We start from the raw sequence: 23,007 nt of genomic DNA, 5'->3' as shown, positions 1-23,007 counted from the left end.
CAGTCTATACACATATGCATCATTTTCTACAGTTAGTCTTAGCAGCAAATTGACACAATAGCTTGATAAAATTCAAACATCTTATTTAAACAAATTAAGAATTTCACACCAGCATGAAATGAGGCATGAATCATCAGCCCTATATGGAGAAATGTCAGATTTAAGCCTTCGGGGCAGCCAGAGCTATGAATACAAACAAGCCATCTGTGTTAAGAATGAAAGTAGTGAAATGAGTATCACATTTGCCTAAGAAAGAGGTTGTCCTAATCTTAGACAACAAAAGAGGAATTGAAAGCTGACGCTGTGGCCTGGAATTTAAATATTATCAGCTGGTTAACTAGGCTATATGCTAGTATAATTTGTTATTGCATTTTTGTCTTTCTTTTTTCAATAAAATAGATCTTTTCTTGTTTTTAATTATTATTATTTTTGGCTGCATTAATAAATATACAAATCTGTTGGTACTCGAAAGCTGTAAGCATGGCAGCACTGTTGTTGAAAAGAGTAAAAAAGAAAACCCTGAAGACACTTTAGTTTGTCCTTACAGAAACATCTTTAAGGCTAATTCTCATAACCTTTTTAATACACAAATCAAATGTAATCACATTTTAGTTTTGACAATGTCCATGTTTGTTTATTCATTATCTTTATTTTATGACAATATAGTTTTTTTAAAGCTCTGCCATTATTTATTTAATGTCTTGCACAACATAGATTGATTTATTTTTTTAAATTTCCTTTTTCTGTTATCATTTTGTTATCTGGCACAAATGCATTTACACTGCTGTCTAACCTCTGGAACACACCGCATGCATAAGCGTCGCGTATAGCAGCGTAGTGCAGCTATATTTATTTCGGCGCCCATGTTATCCAGCTGTGCGGGCACACCGGGCGCTTAGCGCGTAGCGTCTCCTCTATTTCTTGCGCGATACGCGAGTGTATGTGTCAAGCCATGAAGGTAATCGCATACAGGAAGACCACAGTGCAGCTGGATATGTTACCAAAATAAACACATTTCAAAATAAAAAGCCAGGTTTATGGTGATTTTGGCTGTCTTGACTTCTCACAGCGAGACACGCAATCAGGCACACTGAGAGAGAGACCGGGCGGACAGAGAGAAACACACACACACACACACACACACACACACACACACACACACACACACAGCCACATATAGGCTACAATTACCACAGTGTTCCCCAATTATCCTGTCTCTTTCTATCGGAGAGAGAGAGCCGGTATATAGAAATACGCGTCCGGTATGAATGGCCAGGTGCACGATCAGGCATGTATATACGCTACGCCACACTTACGCGTGCGGTGTGTTCCAGCTGTAAACCTACTACAAGAGAGAAGGAGGGGGATGCTATGAGATAATCATGTACACATTTTAAGAAAAAACAATTGGGCTGGGTGGGGAAAATCTTTTTTGGATGAGGCACCCTGATAAATTTGAAGTATGTAAAACACTGTCAGATCTGAGCTCACTTACTTGGCTCTGCTGTCTTGTAAATGTTGAGACTCATGGAATTTCATTAGTCTGACAACTAAGGGAGTAGAAGAGCAGAGCGTTATGACATGGGAAAAAAAATAAAACCATTAACTGACTGGGGTGAAATGTTGATAGTAATGTCATTGTCATTCTAGAACTTGAGTTGTGTAGATAGGGGATACACCCACATTAGATAATGTAATACTGTCACGATAAAATTCATTCAAATTTTGACCTTAGTGCTGCATTGAATATGATCTTGAAGTCTTCGAGGCTTATTACTTAATATGAATCATATTATCTTCACCCAATGAGTCCTGAGGATCGCTGGTGTACTCTGACTGTAATTAAATCAAATACAGGAAATTACACCAAAATGTAAAAGTGTCCAGACCGTGTTTTAAGTTGTTTAACTGTTCCATACCATTTTATGAGCATAAAGGAGACAGATGTTGAGATCTGAAAGCCTGCTGCTCCTCATGCTTGGGAGGTCTAGCAGAACATAATTAACAGAAGGCAAAACACAGTCTGAACTGATACTGATGTATTCAACTCTTTACTTTTGTCTTATCTGGTGTAAAGTTAAAGTACAGCAACTAAACTGTTTTGGACTCAGATGTGTTTGATTTGTTCTCCTTAGTTCCTGGCTGCCAGAATTTAACTTTGCAGGGTGACAGATTGCCAACACAATCCAATAAACAAGCTACTTGTGAGATCATATGACTTTTGTTTATGGGTCCTATTTGGCTTGTAAGTGGGCAGCGTGAAGCAAATGCAGCAAAGTGAAATTTGTAGCTACGTTTGCAGCACAGAAAACAAACCAGGTGTGATTGCGCCTCGAGATGCATAGTCATAAATAGGCCAGTCTGGCTCAACGGATGTAAATTGCCGGGATAAATCCAGATGTCCCTCCCCTTCTGCTATCTCGGCTATCTATTTTGCAAGGGCGCAGGTGCTGCATCTGGGGCTTAGCGCTGGCCAGGACGGTTGTGATTTGTTTGAAGAAATACAAACAAGTCGGAGCGTTCCCCCCCCCCCCCTATCCCGGAATAGATGAGCGCTGTAGGCAGACCATACTACATAATACATACATAGCGCTGTGGAGAATACAATACCTTAAATAGGCCTTTTAAAGTCTAATGTAATAAATCCCATCATGTAATATGATGACAGCACACTCAAATTTAACAATTTTGTCAAATCTGTGCTTCTTCATACTAAAATCTACCAAAAGATTGAACTGTATTATGGATTCAGGCTAATTAGACACTTGTGTTTTTATTTAAAATTGTATTTGAGGTACATTGGAGAGCCGAAGGATCATATTGTCTTTGTGTGTAGTGATGTGTGTTTTTTATTGTTTATGTAGATGTCATAAAGAAAGTTAGGAAGAATGCTGGTGATTCATTTTTCAATCTGTAATAAATAAATGGTCTTTTTAATTCATACACATGGATTAGTTTTAGTTATTTTTAGTTGTGACTACAGAACATCATCTAGAAAGAAGCATTGTACTCTTGGGGGAATATGACTAAACTAAACCCCAACACATTCTTTATATGAATGATTACAGGTGGTGATGAAGATAGACCCCACTGGTTTTAAAATGAGTCGAGAGGCAATATCTGTCACTGTCTCTTCATTGTTTTTGATCCCTGACTCCTCTGTCTCTTGAGGAGGAGGAAGCCCTGCTGAGTGAGATGGATGTAACCGGCCAGGCCTTCGAGGACATGCAGGAGCAGAACAGCCGCTTGTTGCAGCAGTTACGGGAGAAGGACGACGCCAATTTCAAGCTGATGAGTGAGCGGATCAAATCTAACCAGATCTACAAGCTGCTGAAAGAGGAGAAGGAGGAGTTGGCTGACCAAGTTCTCACATTCAAAACCCAGGTGACGTGTGACTTCTTAACCTGGAAATGCAGCATTGATGGTTCTTATTGTGTCAGGGCCACTGAAGTATTAACTGTTACTGTCACTCTCCAGGTGGATGCCCAGTTGCTAGTTGTGCAGAAGCTAGAGGAAAAAGAGGGCGTCCTCCAGAACACACTTGCCGCTCTGGAAAAAGAGCTGGCTGTCCGGACACAAGCACTAGAACTCAACAAGAGGAAGGTGAGGAGAGAGATGCCATCACTCATATTGTCAGCTCTTGCATTTAAGCTTTACTAATCACCGGATCATTTGATTGCTGCCAGATGTCGATTTTCCTACATATAAACACTGCATTATAAAAGGATCTGGATAATGGCATGTGCTAAAAGTCGAACGTCATCATTTTGGTGTGTTCAGGTACTCGTGAAAAGTTCTGACATCCAATATTTGTGGGGTTGCTTCCACAAAACATTGCATTAATGAGCTACATTGTCTGCAAATGAAACCCACCTGTCTGTCTGGATTCCCACACTTTTGCAAGTAGTTAAGCTAAGTTAAGCGCCTACGTTTGGGACATACTTCAGATAATTTGCTAACATTGCCCAAGTGCCTGTCAAGACAGCAATTTTGCACTGCTAATGAGGTCATCTTGTGTGTTTTTTTTTTTTCAAGTAGAAACAACCATGACAATCAAATTAAACAGAACAGAAAACACACAAAAGGAGCTGCTTACTTTAACTGAAACCAGTGGTTCCCTGGCAGCTATAAAGAGGATCTAAAAACTACGGAAAATGGTCGTCAGACATGGAAAATATACACAATCTGGAGTAAATAGGATAAAACATGCAAAATGTTTAAGTTGATACACAACTACATCTTTGAAGTTGAAGCACAAAGAATGGACTCAGAATGTCACGTTTTATCCAAGCTTACTGTACTACCACTACATTACAGCTCAGGAATTCCATCATTAGGTTTTTTTTATTGAGTGTGTCCGGTTCCTTCCCTGCTGCAGGCGGTGGAGGCTGCCCAGCTGGCAGAGGACCTGAAGGTGCAGCTGGAGCACACGCAGGCCAAGCTTAAGGAGATCCAGGTCTCTGTGGCTGAGAACCGCACCGCCCGGGAGAGGGAGAGCAGCAACCTAAAACGAGCACAGGTATGTCTTATTTCATCACTGGGGACAATCCCTCCAAACTCTTTCCGAAACTCTCACCAATTACTCCTAAAGTTCTGATTGGAAGATCACATCAGCAGTTAAACGACCCCTCTCCTGATGCCTTTTAGGAGGATCTGTCGAGGCTGAGACGGAAGCTGGAGAAACAGAAGAAGGTGGAGGTGTACTCTGATGCTGATGAGATCCTGCAGGAGGAGATCAACCAGTACAAGGTCAGGAAGAAAGAACTTTGTTCTTTAATGCAGAGAAACGTATGGCTTTAATCAACCTGTTAGTGTCAAGGGAGTTTTAAAAACACCAACAGCTTTATGGCACAATCTGCAGTATACTGTTGACAGAAATATAACAGTCTAGTGAAAGTAATGTGATGTAATGAAAATTACTACACCTTTTGTAATTAGCTCGACTGGCTGTTTTTCATATGTGAGTATGGGCCAGAAAGTAAACTCAAACAGAAATACTACAGTCTGGGGATATAAATAAGCTTACTTGTTACATCCTCAAGCTGTGTTACCATACAATGGATGGAGGTAATAACCGTATTGGCAAGTCAGTATTTGGCCCATATACAATGTATTTTTTTTTCTGTCTCCAGGCCAAGCTGCGCTGCCCCTGCTGCAACACACGAGACAAGGAGACGGTGCTCACCAAGTGTTTCCACGTATTCTGCTACGAATGTCTGAAGATGCGCTACGACACCCGACAGAGGAAGTGCCCCAAGTGCAACTGTGCCTTCGGAGCCAACGACTTTCACCGCATCTACATCACCTAATTCACAGACAGAGGAGTTAAAAGAGAAAACCGAAGAGAGAACCAAAGGAGAGAAATGAATAGAGAAAAGACAAGACTTTTACTCAAGGAGGCGGACCTGTAGGGGATAACAGATGAGATGTTTCCCTGTTTTAATCTCTTCGGAAAGACTTGTTTTACCGCATCATTGCCAGTTGGTGATTTGACCAAACATAGTGACACATCTGACTGAGAGTGTTGTGCTGTAGTTAATAAACACAGTTGTTTTGTGCACACGGTGATATTCTTACATGTTGCGCTGCTCCGCACTGTTTTCCTGTCCTTGCCATACTTGCCATGTTAAACATCATCTCTTTTAACAAACTGGGCCCACTTTTAAATATATATTTTTTTTAATGTATTGCAAAACTTGGAAATGCAGTGGTACATGGTTGATCTTAATGCAGCGTTTCTTTGAATTGTTTTGTCCTGCTGGTTTTTGGAAATCCCGTAAAATCAGTGAAATTTAAATTTCAAAATTAAAAGAATTCATGCTTTACAAACTTGAGAACTGCATGTGCAAAACTAAATATGTTTCTAATATATAAAGTACAACAGCCAGAATTGTGTAACTTCCTTGGTTAGGCTATAGTATTAACAATGCCTGAGAGACCTCAGCTAGTTTGGCACCCAGTCAGCACATACAGGAGTGTTTGGATCACCTTGGGCAAGGTCCTGTGTGTGTGTTCATCCTGTTGCCATGGTTCCTATTGGAGAGTTTGACCCAACATCTGCAGCTTATAGTGCCTCATTACTGATGAAATCACTGCAGTGGAAAGTCAGCTCATATGGGTGTCCTTAGTGGGCTGTGCCGCTCCAGGTCCTCTTTAAGGTTAGCCGTGACAGAGTACAAAAACATCTGTTTAACAACATGATTCTTGCCTAATTGAGCCAATGAAACCCCTTTTCCTCAGTTTGGATGATGTGAAGTATTTACTGGGAGGTTGGTTAGCGTCTGTTTGACGTTAGCTCTTGTGGGAAAGGCACTTTACACCATGTAGTACACACATAAAATGTTCCAGGCTGCAGAGAAAAAGTTGATATGTATAAAAAAAATTAAAAATTAAAAAAAAAAAGGTTTATCAGGCATTTGGGAACAGTTAAGTAAGACTTCTTCAAGAATTGGCTATTATGTTCGCAAAAATTAAGAGTAACTTTGATTAGTAGTAAAACATTGGCACTGGTTGTTTACTCATATGAATGTGCATAACCTGTCATAAATAAATTAGTAGTTTTGACTTTTTGCTAAGTGATCATTTGTATGCCACACAGCAACAGATGTTGTAACTGATTTTCTTCATTAGTATATGAGACAATGCTGTGACAGGGGCCAACCTGATAGCACTCCAGGCACGAGTTCACTGGCTTTGTTATTGCATATTTGTGCTGCAGCAGCAGGCTACACCCAGCCCCAGACATTAATAACACCACTCTGCGTCAGGGACCCTCATTATTCAAATGTCAATTTCCAAAAGGAAAAAAAACATCGCAGTTGTTTAGTATCTGCACAGGGCATTCAAGTAAACAAAGATGAGACGCATCTTATCTCACTTTAACTTTGAGCAGACTTTCCCAAAGGCTTTGATAGTTTTTCTAGTAAATGTCATCTGTTTTTGCCTCAGTTGCTGTTCCTCTTTCTCTGTGCATGGGACCCAGACTCATGCCAGAGAGTTGTGTTTTTTGGCAGAGAGGAGGGAATGACGTCGACAGGCGTGGTAATAACAATGAGAACACTATTAAGTCCAGACTACACAGGCTCTCTGGTAAAAAAAAAAAAAAAGTGGAGAAAAACCTGCAGGGTGTGGCCATAAAATATGAAATATATGTATTGAAACTCTCATACCTGAGCTGCTTTCATTGAAACTTTCACTCGAAGTGAAGCAAATGAAACCACATACTATGTTAGAGGAGTTTCCTGTGAGTCGGTTAGTGCGCACAGAGAATCCGAGCAGTACAGTACATAGGAAATGACTCATAGGAGTTGAACTGTTAGCGTGGGTGTGTGCGCTATTAAAACAAGACTCAGACTCCTCCGGGTGACTCACTCTGATGCTCGCTTTTCCATGCTGAAAACCAGCACGGATTGTTAATCAGATGAACTTTCGGGAATTGCGTAGCCGACAGCGAGCAGCTTTTTACCCGCCGACATCATGGCTTCAAACGCTCTCTGCGCGCTGTGCGGACTTATTATAGCGACTGTGATCAATGTATACGGTGTGAACGCACAGAAAAGTAAGTAATATGAGTTTTTATATTTCAACAGCTATTCCATTTTTTTGTAAAATGAAAACTAATTTATTCATTCGTTCAACTATGATTACAAAACATTTTGTTTTCATTTCTACATTTGATTTATGAACATTTGTTGGGTATCCTTGTTTCTGTGAACATGGATTAGAGTCTAGTGGTCTGGTCTCTCTATAATGGAGTCATAGTGGGTCTGCTTACAAAGCCGCTTCCTTTACCAGCTGCATTTCTCACCGGTTCCGCATTCCGATCACCTTATTTCACCCCATCCATCCGTGTCCCTCGGTAAGGACACATGAACAGAGTGCACTGCCTGTGTCCATTTCGCTCAAAGATATATTTTTACTGTCTCAAACCAACTCCAAAAAAGACAGTTTTTGACTTTGTTTCCACAGTAGTCTGAAGTTTGGATTTAATCCCAGTGGAAAACACCAGACTCAGATTGCACTGAGAACCTAAAATCTTAAATAATAATTGCATGGGTTAGGAATTTCCTCAGGCATTGAAGTTACCAAATGCATTTTAACTCACTAAATCAAAACATGCTTGGTTTAGATCCTATCCGTGTGAAACCATCGCTACATCTGGACATCAGCTGTTGGTCCACCCACCCCCTTCCAGTTAATGACAAAACACAGCACCCCCACACCCAAAAACACCCTTTGTCAGGCTAGGTGCTGAGATTTGCCAAGGTCTTCTGCTCGGGAACACAGAAAAATGGCTCCAAACTTGTTCTTGTTTGCCAGATTTAAAGTGCTGAATCATAAGAAACTTATGTGGTAGTCAAATGATAATCCCTGTTGCTAAAATATAATGCTGACTGATAGTGTTTCCATTCATGCATGTGTGAAAAGCCCTTAGAATAAATCATGAGGAGTCCCACTGAAACACCCCCAGCAGAAGAATTTCTTTCTTAACCTTAAAGTTAAGAAACATGGTTGAGATTTAATCAGCAGTTTCAGGTTGTTATCTGATTTGAGCATCAAAAGCTCCGCTTCTGTGTGGTTTTGGTTTGGACGGAGGTCAACTAGCAGTCAAGGCTCAGTTCCTCTCGGTGACCTTTTGAACCCTCGAGCGGGAGACAAGCTGGATGATGTCATCAGGAGAAATGTTTACAAGAACTGTGACACATTGTTGCTGTGACCACAGCTATAAAATGAGTCAGTCCAGCTCTGCAGGCGGGCAGGCTGTGGAGGATGGAGAGTCTCCAGGGGCCTGAGCATGTGGCTGTAACATAACCAGAGCGTTAGAGGTCAACATGCTTTAAACGTGACTTTTTGAGCAAGTGCCTTTTGGCTGCAGCTGGTTTAATAATGACTTAGAATCACTGGTTAACAGGTATTGCAGTTCAACCAAAGAGACATATACCCATAGACTTCTTATATGGTTTCCTTAAGACTAAAGAGGTAAATTGTTTAATATTTCACAAAGATTAGAGGAAAGGGGGGTGGTGATGGCGCAGTGGATATGACACATGCCTTTGGTGTGGGAGATCTGGGTTTGATTCCCACTGCGATACATCAACCAATGTGTCCCTGAGCAAGACACTTAACCCCTAGTTACTCCAGAGGCGTGCGACCTCTGACATATATAGCAATTGTAAGTTGCTTTGGATAAAAGCGTCAGCTAAATGACATTTAATGTAATGTAAAAAGTTAGCTCCACCTTAACCAGCAACAACAGTAAAATGCTACATATGCGTTGATGCATCAGTATTAACAATCCAGTGTCACATATAATAATATATCGTCCACAGGAGACATTTTTCTTAATAAGAGTACTTTCACTTTTTAAACGTACATTTCGCTAATTATACTTCTGTACTTCTACTGAAGTACTGTTTTGAATGCAGGTCTCTTACATGTACTGGAGTATTATTATTATTTTACAGAGTAGTACTAATACTACATTGTAATTAATAACAGTAGAAAACATATTGTAAACCTCACTTGGATGTCAGAGTTCAGACCATTACTATATATTGATGAATTGCACTTAAACAAATCACTGAAACTTGCAGCTTTTGATGATTGAATGATGATTGTGATTACACACAGATCTACAGAATATTTTCTTGTTTCATTTACGTGTAACCCCATCATGTCTGGTATAGTTTCACTCATCTCATTAGCTGGAATTTGTGTTGTAACACTGTTTTTAAAAAGTTGGTGTGTCAGCTCCTCAGCTTGATGTTACAATTTTCATTACCTGGTTTTGTTTTCATTGAAGCGGCCACAGTTTCCGACACATTCATTAAACTACTTTTGGTTTGCGTCAGACTCATCTCTCTGGTAGTTTTGGTATTGCTTTCAGTGGTGAGAAAAGCAGCCAGTTTGAACATGACATTTATCACAAATGATGACTCAATTTAGGCTCGGGGTGGTTCCTTGTTATAATGATGGACACAAAAGAAGTTGTTCATGCAACTACACGTGTGGCACTGAGTAGGAAGAAAGATTATCATTATCATTATTTCCTTGTTATGCTATCTGAAACTTTGGTATTGTTTCATTCATCATAGAATAGGCTGCTGTCTGTGTTGTAATATTGTTTTGTAGAGGTCAGCTGGATGTCACAATATTCACTACTTGATGCATGACCATGGGGTATCAATGCAAACGTGCCTCTTAACCAAAGCCAGAAACCAGCAGAGGAACCCTACATTATTAAAACACTAAAACATTCTCTGCTGTACCCACAACTTGCAATTAGTGTTAACTGTGTCACATATTCAGGCTAACTCCTTCCTTATCATTTGGTAAGGGCACAGCTTTAATTGTTCAGCTGTCTGGCTACCAAAAGAAAGAGATGAAGCTTTCCGTTGGGTCCACAGAGGGAGACGGTTTTCTCTCAGAGCTAAACCACCGACAACTTCTTTCTCACGTTCGTTTATTCTCTGGAAGTTGCACACGCACACAGTCACAAAACAATTCGAAGGAAGCACTCTGTGAAAACACATCCTGCTCTTCACGCACTGCCTGTTCATGTACCAGAAGTAACTGAGTAATTCTCTCTCTTGCAATTAAATTGCATCAGTAGGAATTTCCCACTTTCATTTTATGAGAACATGAAAGCCAAAAAGTTCCTCACAAGTACTCTATTTTCTGATTCCAGCTCTCCTGCGAGTCAGTTGGTTGTGATTTTATTTTATTCCAGTCAGAGTCAGAAAATGTTGGTTTGTTTCTAGAACATATTTTGCATGGTGTTTCTAAATATTACCTCTGTGGCAAAATCCCAGTACACCTTGGGAATTACATCAGGCAAACAAAAATAAGAAAGGAGAAGAGATAGATTGCAAAATGTCTGTCATAAAATTGTATGTCATAAACAAGTCATAAAAGCAGTCATATGTCATTAAAATGTCCTAAAACAGTCATAGTTTTGTATGTCATGAAGAATTTCATAAAAATAGACAAAAAGTCAAAAACTCATAGTATAGTATATAGAAAAGTGATGAAAAAAAAGGCATAGTATAGTACAGTATGTCAAAAAAAGTGATAAAAAATGTCATGAAACTGTTATAGTATAGTATGGTATGAAAAAGTCATAGTATTGTATGCTGAAAAAAGTCAAAAACAGTTAGAGTATAGTGTGTCATAAAAACTTCAAAAAAGTCATAGTATCGTATGTCGAAAAAAACGATTAAAAAGTCATAGTATAGTATGTTGAAAAGAGCGAAAAAAAAGTCACAGTATGGTATGTCGAAAAAAATTATTAAAAAGTCATAGTATAGTATGTCGAAAAAGTCAAATGATAGTATGTTGAATAAAGTGATAAAGTAATAGTTTGGCATGTCGATAAAAGTGATAAAAAGTCATAGTATAGCATGTTGAAAATAGTCATAGTATAGTATGTCGAAAAAAGTGACAAAAAGTCATAGTATAGTATGTCGAAAATAGTGATAAAAGGTCACAGTATAGCATGTCGAAAGAAGTCATAAAAAAGTCATAGTATAGCATGTCAAAAAAAGTTATAAAAAAGTATAGTATAGTATGTCGAAAAAAATGATAAAAAAGTCATAGTATAGTATGTCGAAAAAAGTGTTAAAAAAGTAATAGTCTAGTAAGAGGAAAAAGTGATAAAAAAGTCATAGTATAGTATGTTGAAAAACGTCATAGTATAGTATGTCGAAAAAAGTGTTAAAAAAGTCATAGTATAGTATGTCGATAAAAGTGATAAAAAAGTCATAGTATTGCATGTCCAAAAAAGTGATAGAAAAGTCATAGTATAGTACGTCGAAAAAAGTGTTAAAAAAGTCATAATATAGTATGTCGAAAAAAGTGATAAAAAAAGTCATAGATAGTAAGTCGAAAAAAGTGATTAAAAAGTGATTAAAAAGTCATAGTCATAGTATGTCGAAAAAGTCAAATGATAGTATGTTGAATAAAGTGATAGAAAAGTAATAGTATAGCATGTCGAATAAAAGTGATAAAAAGTCATAGTATAGCATGTTGAAAATACTCATAGTATAGTACGTTGAAAAAAGTGACAAAAAGTCATAGTATACTATGTCGAAAAAAGTGATAAAAGGTCACAGTATAGCATGTCGAAAGAAGTCATAAAAAAGTCATAGTATAGCATGTCAAAAAAGTTATAAAAAGTATAGTATATTATGTCGAAAAAAGTCATACTATAGTATGTCAAAAAAAGTGATTAAACAGTCACAGTATAGTATGTCGAAAAAAGTGATAAGAAAGTCATAGCATAGCATGTCGAAAATAGTCATAGTATAGTATGTCGAAATAAGTCACAGTATAGCATTTTGAAAAAAGTGATAAAAAAGTGATAGTAAAGCATGTCAAAAAAGTCATAGTATAGCATGACGAAAAAAGTTATCAAAAAGTATAGTATAGTATGTCGAAAAAACTGATAAAACAGACATAGTATTGTATGTCGAAAACATTGATAAAAAAGTCATAGTATAGTATGTTGAAAAAAGTCATAGTATAATATATCGAAAAAAGTCATAGTATAATATATCGAAAAAAGTGTTAAAAAAGTAATAGTCTAGTAAGAGGAAAAAGTGATAAAAAAGTCATAGTATAGTATGTCGAAAAAAGTGTTAAAAAAGTCATAATATAGTATGTCGATAAAAGTGATAAAAAAGTCATAGTATTGTATGTCGAAAAAAGTGATAAAAAAGTCATAGATAGTAAGTCGAAAAAAGTGATAAAAAAGTCATATTATAGTATGTCGAAAAAAGTGATTAAAAAGTCATAGTATAGCATGTCGAAAAAGTCAAATGATAGTATGTTGAATAAAGTGATAAAAAAGTAATAGTATAGCATGTCGAAAAAAGTGATAAAAAGTCATAGTATAGCATGTTGAAAATAGTGACAAAAAGTCATAGTATACTATGTCGAAAAAAAGTGATAAAAGGTCACAGTATAGCATGTCAAAAAAGTTATAAAAAGTATAGTATTGTATGTCGAAAAAAGTGATAAGAAAGTCATAGTAAAGCATGTCAAAAAAGTCATAGTATAGCATGTCGAAAAAAGTTATAAAAAAGTATAGTATAGTATGTCGAAAAAACTGATAAAACAGACATAGTATTGTATGTCGAAAACATTGATAAAAAAGTCATAGTATAGTATGTTGAAAAAAGTCATAGTATAATATATCGAAAAAAGTGTTAAAAAAGTAATAGTCTAGTAAGAGGAAAAAGTGATAAAAAAAGTCATAGTATAGTATGTCGAAAAAAGTGTTAAAAAAGTCATAATATAGTATGTCGATAAAAGTGATAAAGTCATAGTATAGTATGTTGAAAAACGTCATAGTATAGTATGTCCAAAAAAGTGATAGAAAAGTCATAGTATAGTACATCGAAAAAAGTGATAAAAAGTCATAGTATAGCATGTCGAAAAAAGTCATAGTATAGTATGTCGAAAAAGTGATAAAAAGTCATAGTATAGTATGTCGAAAAAAGTGATAAAAAGTCATAGTATAGTATGTCGAAAAATTAAAAAAAAGTCATAGTATAGTATGTCGAAAAAAGTGATAAAAAAGTCAAGTATAGTATGTCGAAAAAAGTTATAAAAAGTATAGTATGTATGTCGAAAAAAGTGATAAAAAGTCATAGTAAAGCAAAAAGTGATAAAAAAGTCATAGTATAGTATGTCGAAAAAAGTGATAAAAAAGTCATAGTATAGTATGTCGAAAAAAGTGATAAAAAAGTCATAGTATAGTATGTCGATAAAAGTGATAAAAAAGTCATAGTATAGTATGTCGAAAAAAGTCATAGTATAGTATGTCGAAAAAAGTGTTAAAAAAGTAATAGTCTAGTAAGAGGAAAAAGTGATAAAAAAAGTCATAGTATAGTATGTCGAAAAAAGTGTTAAAAAGTCATAATATAGTATGTCGATAAAAGTGATAAAGTCATAGTATAGTATGTTGAAAAAAGTCATAGTATAGTATGTCGAAAAAAGTGATAGAAAAGTCATAGTATAGTATGTCGAAAAAAGTGATAAAAAAGTCATAGTATAGTATGTTGAAAAAAGTCATAGTATAGTATGTCGAAAACAGTGTTAAAAAAGTCATAGTATAGTATGTCGAAAAAAGTGATAAAAAAGTCATAGTATAGTATGTCGAAAAAAGTGATAAAAAAGTCATAGTATTGTATGTCGAAAAAAGTGATAAAAAAGTCATGTATAGTATGTCGAAAAACGTCATAGTATAGTATGTCGAAAAAAGTCATAAAAAAGTAATTGTCTAGTAAGAGGAAAAAGTGATAGAAAAGTCATAGTATAGTATGTCGAAAAAAGTGTTAAAAAAGTCATAGTATAGTATGTCGATAAAAGTGATAAAAAAGTCATAGTATAGTATGTCGATAAAAGTGATAAAAAAGTCATAGTATAGTATGTCGAAAAACGTCATAGTATAGTATGTTGAAAAAAGTGATAAAAAAGTCATAGTATAGTATGTCGATAAAAGTGATAAAAAAGTCATAGTATTGTATGTCGAAAAAAGTGATAGAAAAGTCATAGTATAGTATGTCGAAAAAAGTGATAAAAAAGTCATAGTATAGTATGTCGAAAAAAGTGATAGAAAAGTCATAGTATAGTATGTTGAAAAACGTCATAGTATAGTATGTCGAAAAAAGTGATAAAAAGTCATAGTATAGTATGTCGAAAAAAGTGATGAAAAGTCATAGTATTGTATGCCGAAAAAAGTGATAAAAAGTCATAGTATTGTATGTTGAAAAAAGTGATATAAAAGTCATAGTATAGTATGTCGAAAAACGTCATAGTATAGTATGTCGAAAACAGTGATAAAAAAGTCATAGTATAGTATGTCAAAAAAAGTCATACTATAGTATGTCAAAAAAAGTGATAAAAAGTCATAGTATAGTAAGTCGAACAAAGTGATAAAAGGTCACAGTATAGCATGTCGAAAGAAGTCATAAAAAAGTCATAGTATAGCATGTCAAAAAAGTTATAAAAAGTACAGTATAGTATGTCGAAAAAAGTCATACTATAGTATGTCAAAAAAAGTGATAAAAAGTCGTAGTATAGTATGTTGAAAAAACTGATTAAACAGTCACAGTATAGTACGTCGAAAAAAGTGTTAAAAAAGTCATAGTATAGTATGTCGATAAAAGTGATAAAAAAGTCATAGTATTGTATGTCCAAAAAAGTGATAGAAAAGTCATAGTATAGTACGTCGAAAAAAGTGATAGAAAAGTCATAGTATAGTATGTCGAAAAAAGTGATAAAAAAGTCATAGTATAGTATGTTGAAAAAAGTGATAAGAAAAGTCATAGTATAGTATGTCGAAAAAAGTGATAAAAAAGTCATAGTATAGTATGTTGAAAAAAGTCATAGTATAATATATCGAAAAAAGTGTTAAAAAAGTCATAGTATAGTATGTCAAAAAAAGTGTTAAAAAAGTCATAGTATGTATGTGAAAAAAGTGATAAAAAAGTCATAGTATAGTATGTCGAAAAAAGTGTTAAAAAAGTCTTAATATAGTATGTCGATAAAAGTGATAAAAAAAGTCATAGTATAGTATGTCGAAAAAAGTCATAGTATTGTATGTCGAAAAAAGTGTTAAAAAAGTCATAGTATAGTATGTTGAAAAAAGTGATAAAAAAGTCATAGTATTGTATGTCGAAAACAGTGATAAAAAAGTCATAGTATAGTACGTCGAAAAAAGTCATAAAAAAGTCATAAAATAGTATGTCTATAAAATTGATAAAAAAAGTCATATTATTGTATGTCGAAAAAAGTGATAGAAAAGTCATAGTATAGTACGTTGAAAAAAGTGATAAGAAAAGTCATAGTATAGTATGTCGAAAAAAGTGTTAAAAAAGTCATAGTATAGTATGTCGATAAAAGTGATAAAAAAGTCATAGTATAGTATGTCGAAAAAAGTGATAGAAAAGTCATAGTATAGTATGTTGAAAAAAGTGATAAAAAAGTCATAGTATTGTATGTCGAAAACAGTGATAAAAAAGTCATAGTATAGTATGTCGAAAAAGTGTTAAAAAAGTAATTGTCTAGTAAGAGGAAAAAGTGATAAAAAAAAGTCATAGTATAGTATGTCGAAAAACGTCATAGTATAGTATGTCGAAAAAAGTGATAAAAAAGTCATAGTATAGTACGTCGAAAAACGTCATAGTATAGTATGTCGAAAACAGTGATAAAAAAGTCATAGCATAGTATGTCGAAAAAAGTTATAAAAATGTCATAGTATAGTATGTCAAAAAAAAGTCATACTATAGTATGTCAAAAAAAGTGATAAAAAGTCGTAGTATAGTATGTCGAAAAAACTGATTAAACAGTCATAGTATAGTATGCCGAAAAAAGTGATAAAAAGTCATAGTATAGTATGTGAAAAAAGTGATAAGAAAAGTCATAGAATAGTATGTCTATAAAATTGATAAAAAAAAGTCATATTATTGTATGTCGAAAAAAGTGATAGAAAAGTCATAGTATAGTATGTTGAAAAAAGTGATAAGAAAAGTCATAAAATAGTATGTCGATAAAAGTGATAAAAAAGTCATAGTATAGTATGTCGAAAAACGTCATAGTATAGTATGTCGAAAAAAGTGGTAAAAAAGTTAAAGTATTGTATGTCGAAAATAGTCATAGTATAGTATGTCGAAAGAAGTCACAATATAGCGTGTCGAAAAAAGTCATATATAAGTCATAGTATAGCATGTCAAAAAAGTTATAGTATAGCATGTCGAAAAAAGTTATAAAAAAGTATAGTATAGTATGTCGACAAAACTGATAAAACTGTCATAGTAAAGTATGTTAAAAAAAGTCTTAGTATAGTATGTCGAAAATAGTGATAAAAATGTCATAGTATAGTATGTCGAAAAACGTCATAGTATAATATGTCGAAAAAAGTGATAAAAAAGTCATAATATAGTATGTCGAAAAAAGTGATAAAAAAAGTCATAGACAGTAAATCGAAAAAAGTGATAAAAAAGTCATAGTATAGTATGTCGAAAAAAGTGATAAAAACATTATAGTATAGTATGTCGAAAAAAGTGATAGAAAAGTCATAGTATAGTATGTCGAAAAAAGTCATAGTATAGTATGTCGAAAACATTGATAAAAAAGTCATAGTATAGTATGTTGAAAAAAGTCATAGTATAATATATCGAAAAAAGTCACAGTATAGTATGTCAAAAAAGTGTTAAAAAAGTAATAGTATAGTATGTCGAAAAACGTCATATATAGTATGTCGAAAAAAGTGATAAAAAGTCATAGTATAGTATGTTGAAAAAAGTGATAAAAAGTCATAGTAAAGTATGTTAAAAAAAGTCTTAGTATAGTATGTCGAAAAAAGTGATAAAAAAAAGTCATATTAAAGTATGTTAAAAAAGTCTTAGTATAGTATGTCGAAAAAAGTGATAGAAAAGTCATAGTATAGTATGTCGAAAAACGTCATAGTATAGTATGTCGAAAAAAGTGATAAAAAAGTCATATTAAAGTATGTTAAAAAAGTCTTAGTATAGTATGTCGAAAAAAGTGATAGAAAAGTCATAGTATAGTATGTCGAAAAACGTCATAGTATAGTATGTCGAAAAAGTGATAAAAAAAGTCATAGATAGTAAATCGAAAAAAGTGATAAAAAAAAGTCATAGTATAGTTTGTCAAAAAAAGTCATACTATAGTATATCAAAAAAAGTGATAAACATTATAGTATAGTATGTCGAAAAAAAGTGATAAAAAGTCATACTATAGTATGTCGATAAAAGTGATAAAAAAGTCATAATATAGCATGTCAAAAGAGGTGATAAAAAAGTCATAGTATAATATGTCGAAAAAAGTGATAAAAAAGTCTATTGTATGTCGAAAAAAGGGATAAAAAAGTCATACTATAGTATGTCGATAAAAGTGATAAAAAAGGTCATAGTATAGTATGTCAAAAGAGGTGATAAAAAAGTCATAGTATAATATGTCGAAAAAAGTGATAAAAAGTCATAGTATAGCATGATGAAAAAAGTGATTAGAGAAACTGAAAGGAACACTAATTTTATCTAAATTGAGCCACTCAGGACTGGAATACTCAACCATGTGTTTTACAGTCATTCTCTTATCACTCTAAGCTACGTGATCTGATACTGAAGTCTCTGTTTTCGTCATCTTTCTCTGCCACTTAGTGTATCGGACCTGAAAACTTACTTAGATAATAGGATTTGAACACTCAACCTTCTGTCTTCCAATCATTCTCTTATCACTCTAAGCCATCTGACCATACACAAAAGTTCATGAGTTGGGCATATTTGTCTCTGTCACTTAGTGTATTGGACTTAAAAACTTACTTAGAAATATAGGATTTGAACACTCAACCTTCTGTTACCCAATCATTCTCTTATCATTCTAAGCTATCTGACCATACAGGGAAGTACACAATTTGGGCATATTTGCCTCTTTCACTTAGTATATCAGACCTCAAAACTTACTTTGACACATAGGAATTTGAACACTGAACCTTCTGTCTTCTAATCATTCTCTTATCACTCTAAGCCATCTGACCATACAGGGAAGTTCACAATTTGGGCATATTTGTCTCTTTCACGTAGTATATCAGACCTCAAAACTTACTTAGACACATAGGATTTGAACACTGAACTTTCTGTCTTCCAATCATTCTCTTATCACTCTAAGCCATCTGACCATACGCAAAAGTTCACGAGTTGGGCATATTTGTCTCTGTCACTTAGTGTATTGGACTTAAAAACTTACTTAGAAATGTAGGATTTAAACACTCAACCTTCTGTCTTCCAATCATTCTCTTACCAGTCTAAGCTATTTGACCATACAGGGAAGTTCACAATTTGGGCATATTTGTCTCTTTCACTTAGTATATCAGACCTCAAAACTTACTTAGACACATAGGAATCGAACACTGAACCTTCTATCTTCCCATCATTCTCTTATAACTCTAAGCTAGTTAACCTGACAAAAGAATGCATGATTTTGGCTTATTCATCTCTTTCACAAAGTCTTCGTATAGTCAAAAAAACCTCATAGAATAGCATGTCAAAAAAAGTGATAAAAAGTGATAGTATAATATGTCGAAAAAAGTCATAGTATAGCATGTCAAATAGAGTGATGAAAGAGTCATAGTAAAATATGTAGAAAAAGTCAAATTATAGTATTTTGAAAAAAGTGACAAAAAACTCATAGTACAGTATAGCATGTCGAAAAAAGTCATAGTATAGGATGTGGAAAAAAGTGATAAAAAAAGTAATAGTATAGTATGTTGAATAAAGTCAAAAAAGTAATCTGTAGTATGAAAAAAGTGTCATAGTATAGTTTGTCGAAAAAAGTCATAGTACAGTATTTAAAAAAAAAGTAATAAAAAAATCATATCTATAGTATGTTGGAAAAAAATGATAAAAAAGTCATAGTATAGCATGTTGAAAAAATTCATAGTATAGTATGTCGAAAAAAGTGATGATGAGAGACAACAGGGCAGTGGTGAGCTTGAGGATTTAATCAAATAAAAAGGGATACAACAAAAGTGTTCTCATGGCCTTGCTCCACATCATAATATTTCATATAGGCTTAAGCACTGTTATATATTTCATAAATCATAAAAAATGTTTTGCCCTCAAACCTAACTAGACGATGACCTCTGATGTTTTGTTGTGTGCAGGTCAGTGTGGCAGTTCAGAGTTTTGGAACCCTGATTTCGACGGTTGTGTGCCCTGTGCATCATGCAAGCAGTATCCAAAAACCCCTTCATGCAACACATGTAAGACAGTGAATCAGTAAATGTATTTATACAGTTATATCCTTTCTTTCAGTGTTAAAGTTCTTTTCCTTCAACCAATAGGTAAATCTCCAGATGAGACACCTGACGTGTGGAAACTGGCAGCCATTACCAGCTTCTCAGTGTTGGCTGTGGTGCTGGTCGGTGCTGCGCTGATTATCGGGGTCATGGTGCATCGACGCAAGTCACACAAACGGCCTCTACGTGGTGAGATTCTTTAAACATGAAATCTGATATTATTAAAGTAGAATAAGATTAAATATACATATTTCACCCTAAATCAAAAAGAATGGTTGAAATTGAAAATAGTGTTCTATGTTTCTAAACTGAGACTATAATTCACTTTTGTTTGGCAAAATAAAATTGTAGTGTCAAAGATGATCTAAGTGTGTCCAACACCAGGTGACAAATAAGAAATTATCATGAATCATTAATGCAAAATTTGTATCCCGGAATAGAAGTTTTTCTCAATGCCTGATTTCAATGGGGGTTTGATTTGCTTTTTCTTCTGTTCCAAATATTTTGTGACCATTGTATCAGAGGTGGCAACTATAATTATGAACTACACGTTCTCTGTGAGGGCATAGAATAAAAAATGTATTTGTGTGATATCCAAGGCTAATAGAGATGAGTTATTGATGACAAAGATTACTTTGGGGATAAGCAATGCTTTAAAATCATGTTTGCTGGTGCAAAGCGATTCTTAGTAATCGTGAGCATGCTGTGTGCAGTTCCCTTTTCTGGTATGAAAGCTTTGCAGCTGTGTCACAAATTAAATTAATTTCATTTAGCTGCTTCAGTTTCAGGGTCCTGTATTGTGTGACCCATAATAGAGCAAAGTTAATGTTATTAGTAATACCTGTGCTATGCTATTCCCACTATGACAAGTCAAAATGTCTGCTGTGAAAAAGGCCTATTGCAGACAATTTAGATATGCAATCACTTTGCTGGGATGGTAAAAATGTTAATTTCTGTCTTGATTTATTACAGAACCCATTGAAGAAACTGCGGGGCCACTTTATCAAGCTTAAACATTTCAGTAGGTATAATTTTCACTTTGTCACAACAAGGGTTAGACCAATATATGAATTTGAATCACATACTTTTGAGGAAAGAGATGATTAAATATGATCTAATTCAGCCAGTGTGTAGGTGATAGTCAGTAAAACCAGCAATGATAGTACGTAAGGATTTCATACATTTTAATGTAAACAAACAATGTTTAGAGAAATTTTGGCTGTAAAAAAAAAAAAAAAAACTAAATCCATGAAGTTTTTTGTAGTTATTTTAATAGATTTGGCATGTAACAATTACTACAGAAAGTGTTTTCAGAGAAGTGCATTAGATCAAGAACCAAAAAAGTAAGAATTTTGAAAATGAATATGATTTTCTTTTGCACTGAAATTTCGTAATTAAAGTAATGACTTTTTGGTTCTTTCACAATTAATTTGGCATAAAATCAGATTTAATGTAAGCCACCAGATATCAGTAGCTTCAATCCAATAATATCAATATCAATTTAAATGTGAATCTATTTTTGTGACTGTCATCGTTGTCATGCCCTCCACAGCCTCATCTCCCTCTGGAAACAGATGTGACGGAACCAAGGAGCAACTGGTTCAGAATCCGGATGGAGGAACCTCTGGACCATGAACTGTATACTCTGACTGCAGGGTATCTCTTCACCAGAATTGGACCATTTTAATTTATTAGACTGTTGAGAGAAGAGATGTGCTCAGATCTCACCCTCAGTGTTGATCCGGCAGTGACCACAGGAGGGACTCTCACACCTCTGTATAGTAAAAACAATATATATAGTGGTATCATTCTCAGATATTGTGCCTTTATATTCCACTTAATTAATATTTTGGTCTGGAAGACCTTTGTCAGTTTACAGATGTTTGATTCGAAAAGAAAAACTACAATACTTTCTTCAGAGAGATGGATGCTTTCCAAATTCTGTATTGTATTTTCCAGCAGGACTCCGATGAATGTAACACAGCTACTGCTGCCTGCTGGGCTGCAGTTTGACCTCCTGCTATTCAGCGGGGTTAGACGGGTCTATCTGCTGGTCATGTACCATAACAGCCTCTTAAAGATAAATCACATGTGAACTGTTAGGCACATTAAGGCCATTTGAATGTAGCTACTTTAACAGTAGGTGAAATGTATTCTAGCCTCCGTCCCTGCCAGTACCTGTGTGTACCTGCTCTTTTAGTCGCCTGAGCAAGCTGTTGATTAACAGTCACTGTTACTGGGTCTCCTGAGATCAACACAGACCCTTTATTGCAGGTTATTACAATATTGTCTTGTCTGTTTTAATGTTACTATGTTTTAGAAGATGTTAGCTGGACTTTTCTTTCTATCACAACCCCAGAATTCACACGTTATTGTCCTAGCACTTGTAGGGCAGGATGTTTGAAACACTAGACACACAATATCCCAAACTGCTAACATGTGGGAATGTTGCGAGGAATGTACTGTAGTGAAGGAGATGACCCCTACAGCACTTTAGGTGGAGCTACACAATCACTATGCTTACTCAAACTCTGACCTGTCGAATCGTTTCAGATCTGAAGATATATGCCAAGATGTCCGTTTGTTATTTTGTAGCCAGTGTGAACCATGGTGGCCAGGGTTGTTGTTTTCCACCTTTTTATAGTTCAGGATGTTTTCTATCTTCAAAGCATCAGCACTATGCGGTTACTTATGTTTTTAGGTGACCAACAGTGTTTTTAGGTCATATTTTGGATCTGTCTGCTTGTGGGTATACCGCTTGCCCTCTGGCAGCAAATTTAGGGATGTACTTAAAATACAGACACTTCCATTTTTTTTTTTTTTTTTTTTAGATCTCTATATTATTTATTTTTTTAAAGTATCTTGCGGTGTTGTTTTGCATCAACTGCGAGTGACAAGCACATTTTAAAGGGACTCCAGAGAGGATTTTTGTTAAAACTTCCAGCAGGCCAGCTAATGATGATACTGCGCAATAACTAACATTTCCCCTTATTCCTCTTGCTTTCTATTTCTAATTGTATATACTGTACATGCACTGGCTTCTTTTACTTAATGCAATCTTATAAACTGCTCTGTGTACCAAATGTATTTTCACAATAAAACTGACAACTTCCAATAATAATGCAAGTCTTGTTGATATGCAAACTGCTCTGTTTTCTGGTATGTAATATTTATCTTAAGCATCT

The 23,007-nt window shown here is 34.8% G+C and overlaps 2 protein-coding genes across 4 annotated transcripts in view; both read left to right on the top strand.

The window, feature by feature from the left end:
- Positions 1-6,564, top strand: part of rnf40 (ring finger protein 40) — a 15,448-nt gene extending 8,884 nt beyond the window's left edge. For 2 of the 3 annotated variants that reach the window (XM_031291317.2, XM_035997726.1), the window contains exons 16-20: positions 3,172-3,384; positions 3,478-3,603; positions 4,379-4,519; positions 4,648-4,749; positions 5,133-6,564. In XM_031291317.2, coding sequence (XP_031147177.1) covers positions 3,172-3,384; positions 3,478-3,603; positions 4,379-4,519; positions 4,648-4,749; positions 5,133-5,309 — 759 coding nt within the window. In that variant the 3' untranslated portion in view covers positions 5,310-6,564. The remainder of the gene's footprint in view (positions 1-3,171; positions 3,385-3,477; positions 3,604-4,378; positions 4,520-4,647; positions 4,750-5,132) is intronic. The other variant, XM_031291318.2, reaches the window with a different exon arrangement.
- Positions 6,565-7,189: 625 nt separating this feature from the next.
- On the top strand, positions 7,190-22,943 carry LOC116044339 (tumor necrosis factor receptor superfamily member 12A). Its single transcript, XM_031291465.2, has 5 exons — positions 7,190-7,558; positions 19,688-19,786; positions 19,868-20,011; positions 20,795-20,843; positions 21,375-22,943. The coding sequence occupies exons 1-4, from the start codon at positions 7,477-7,479 to the stop codon at positions 20,833-20,835; spliced, it is 366 nt and encodes a 121-aa protein (XP_031147325.1). The 5' UTR covers positions 7,190-7,476; the 3' UTR covers positions 20,836-20,843; positions 21,375-22,943.
- Positions 22,944-23,007: the final 64 nt, after the last annotated feature.

The sequence above is a fragment of the Sander lucioperca genome, chromosome 22, assembly GCF_008315115.2.
Source record: "Sander lucioperca isolate FBNREF2018 chromosome 22, SLUC_FBN_1.2, whole genome shotgun sequence".
Lineage (NCBI taxonomy): Eukaryota > Metazoa > Chordata > Actinopteri > Perciformes > Percidae > Sander > Sander lucioperca.
The sequence above is the reverse complement of the archived record's forward strand: the minus strand, read 5'-3'. Positions and strand labels throughout refer to the sequence as shown.

Coding starts and splice junctions, on each gene's coding strand:
- LOC116044339 (XM_031291465.2), top strand. CDS start 7,477: ATGGCTTCAAACGCTCTCTGCGCGCTGTGCGGACTTATTATAGCGACT. Junction 7,559..19,687: donor CGGTGTGAACGCACAGAAAA/GTAAGTAATATG, acceptor TGTTGTGTGCAG/GTCAGTGTGGCAGTTCAGAG. Junction 20,012..20,794: donor ACACAAACGGCCTCTACGTG/GTGAGATTCTTT, acceptor GATTTATTACAG/AACCCATTGAAGAAACTGCG.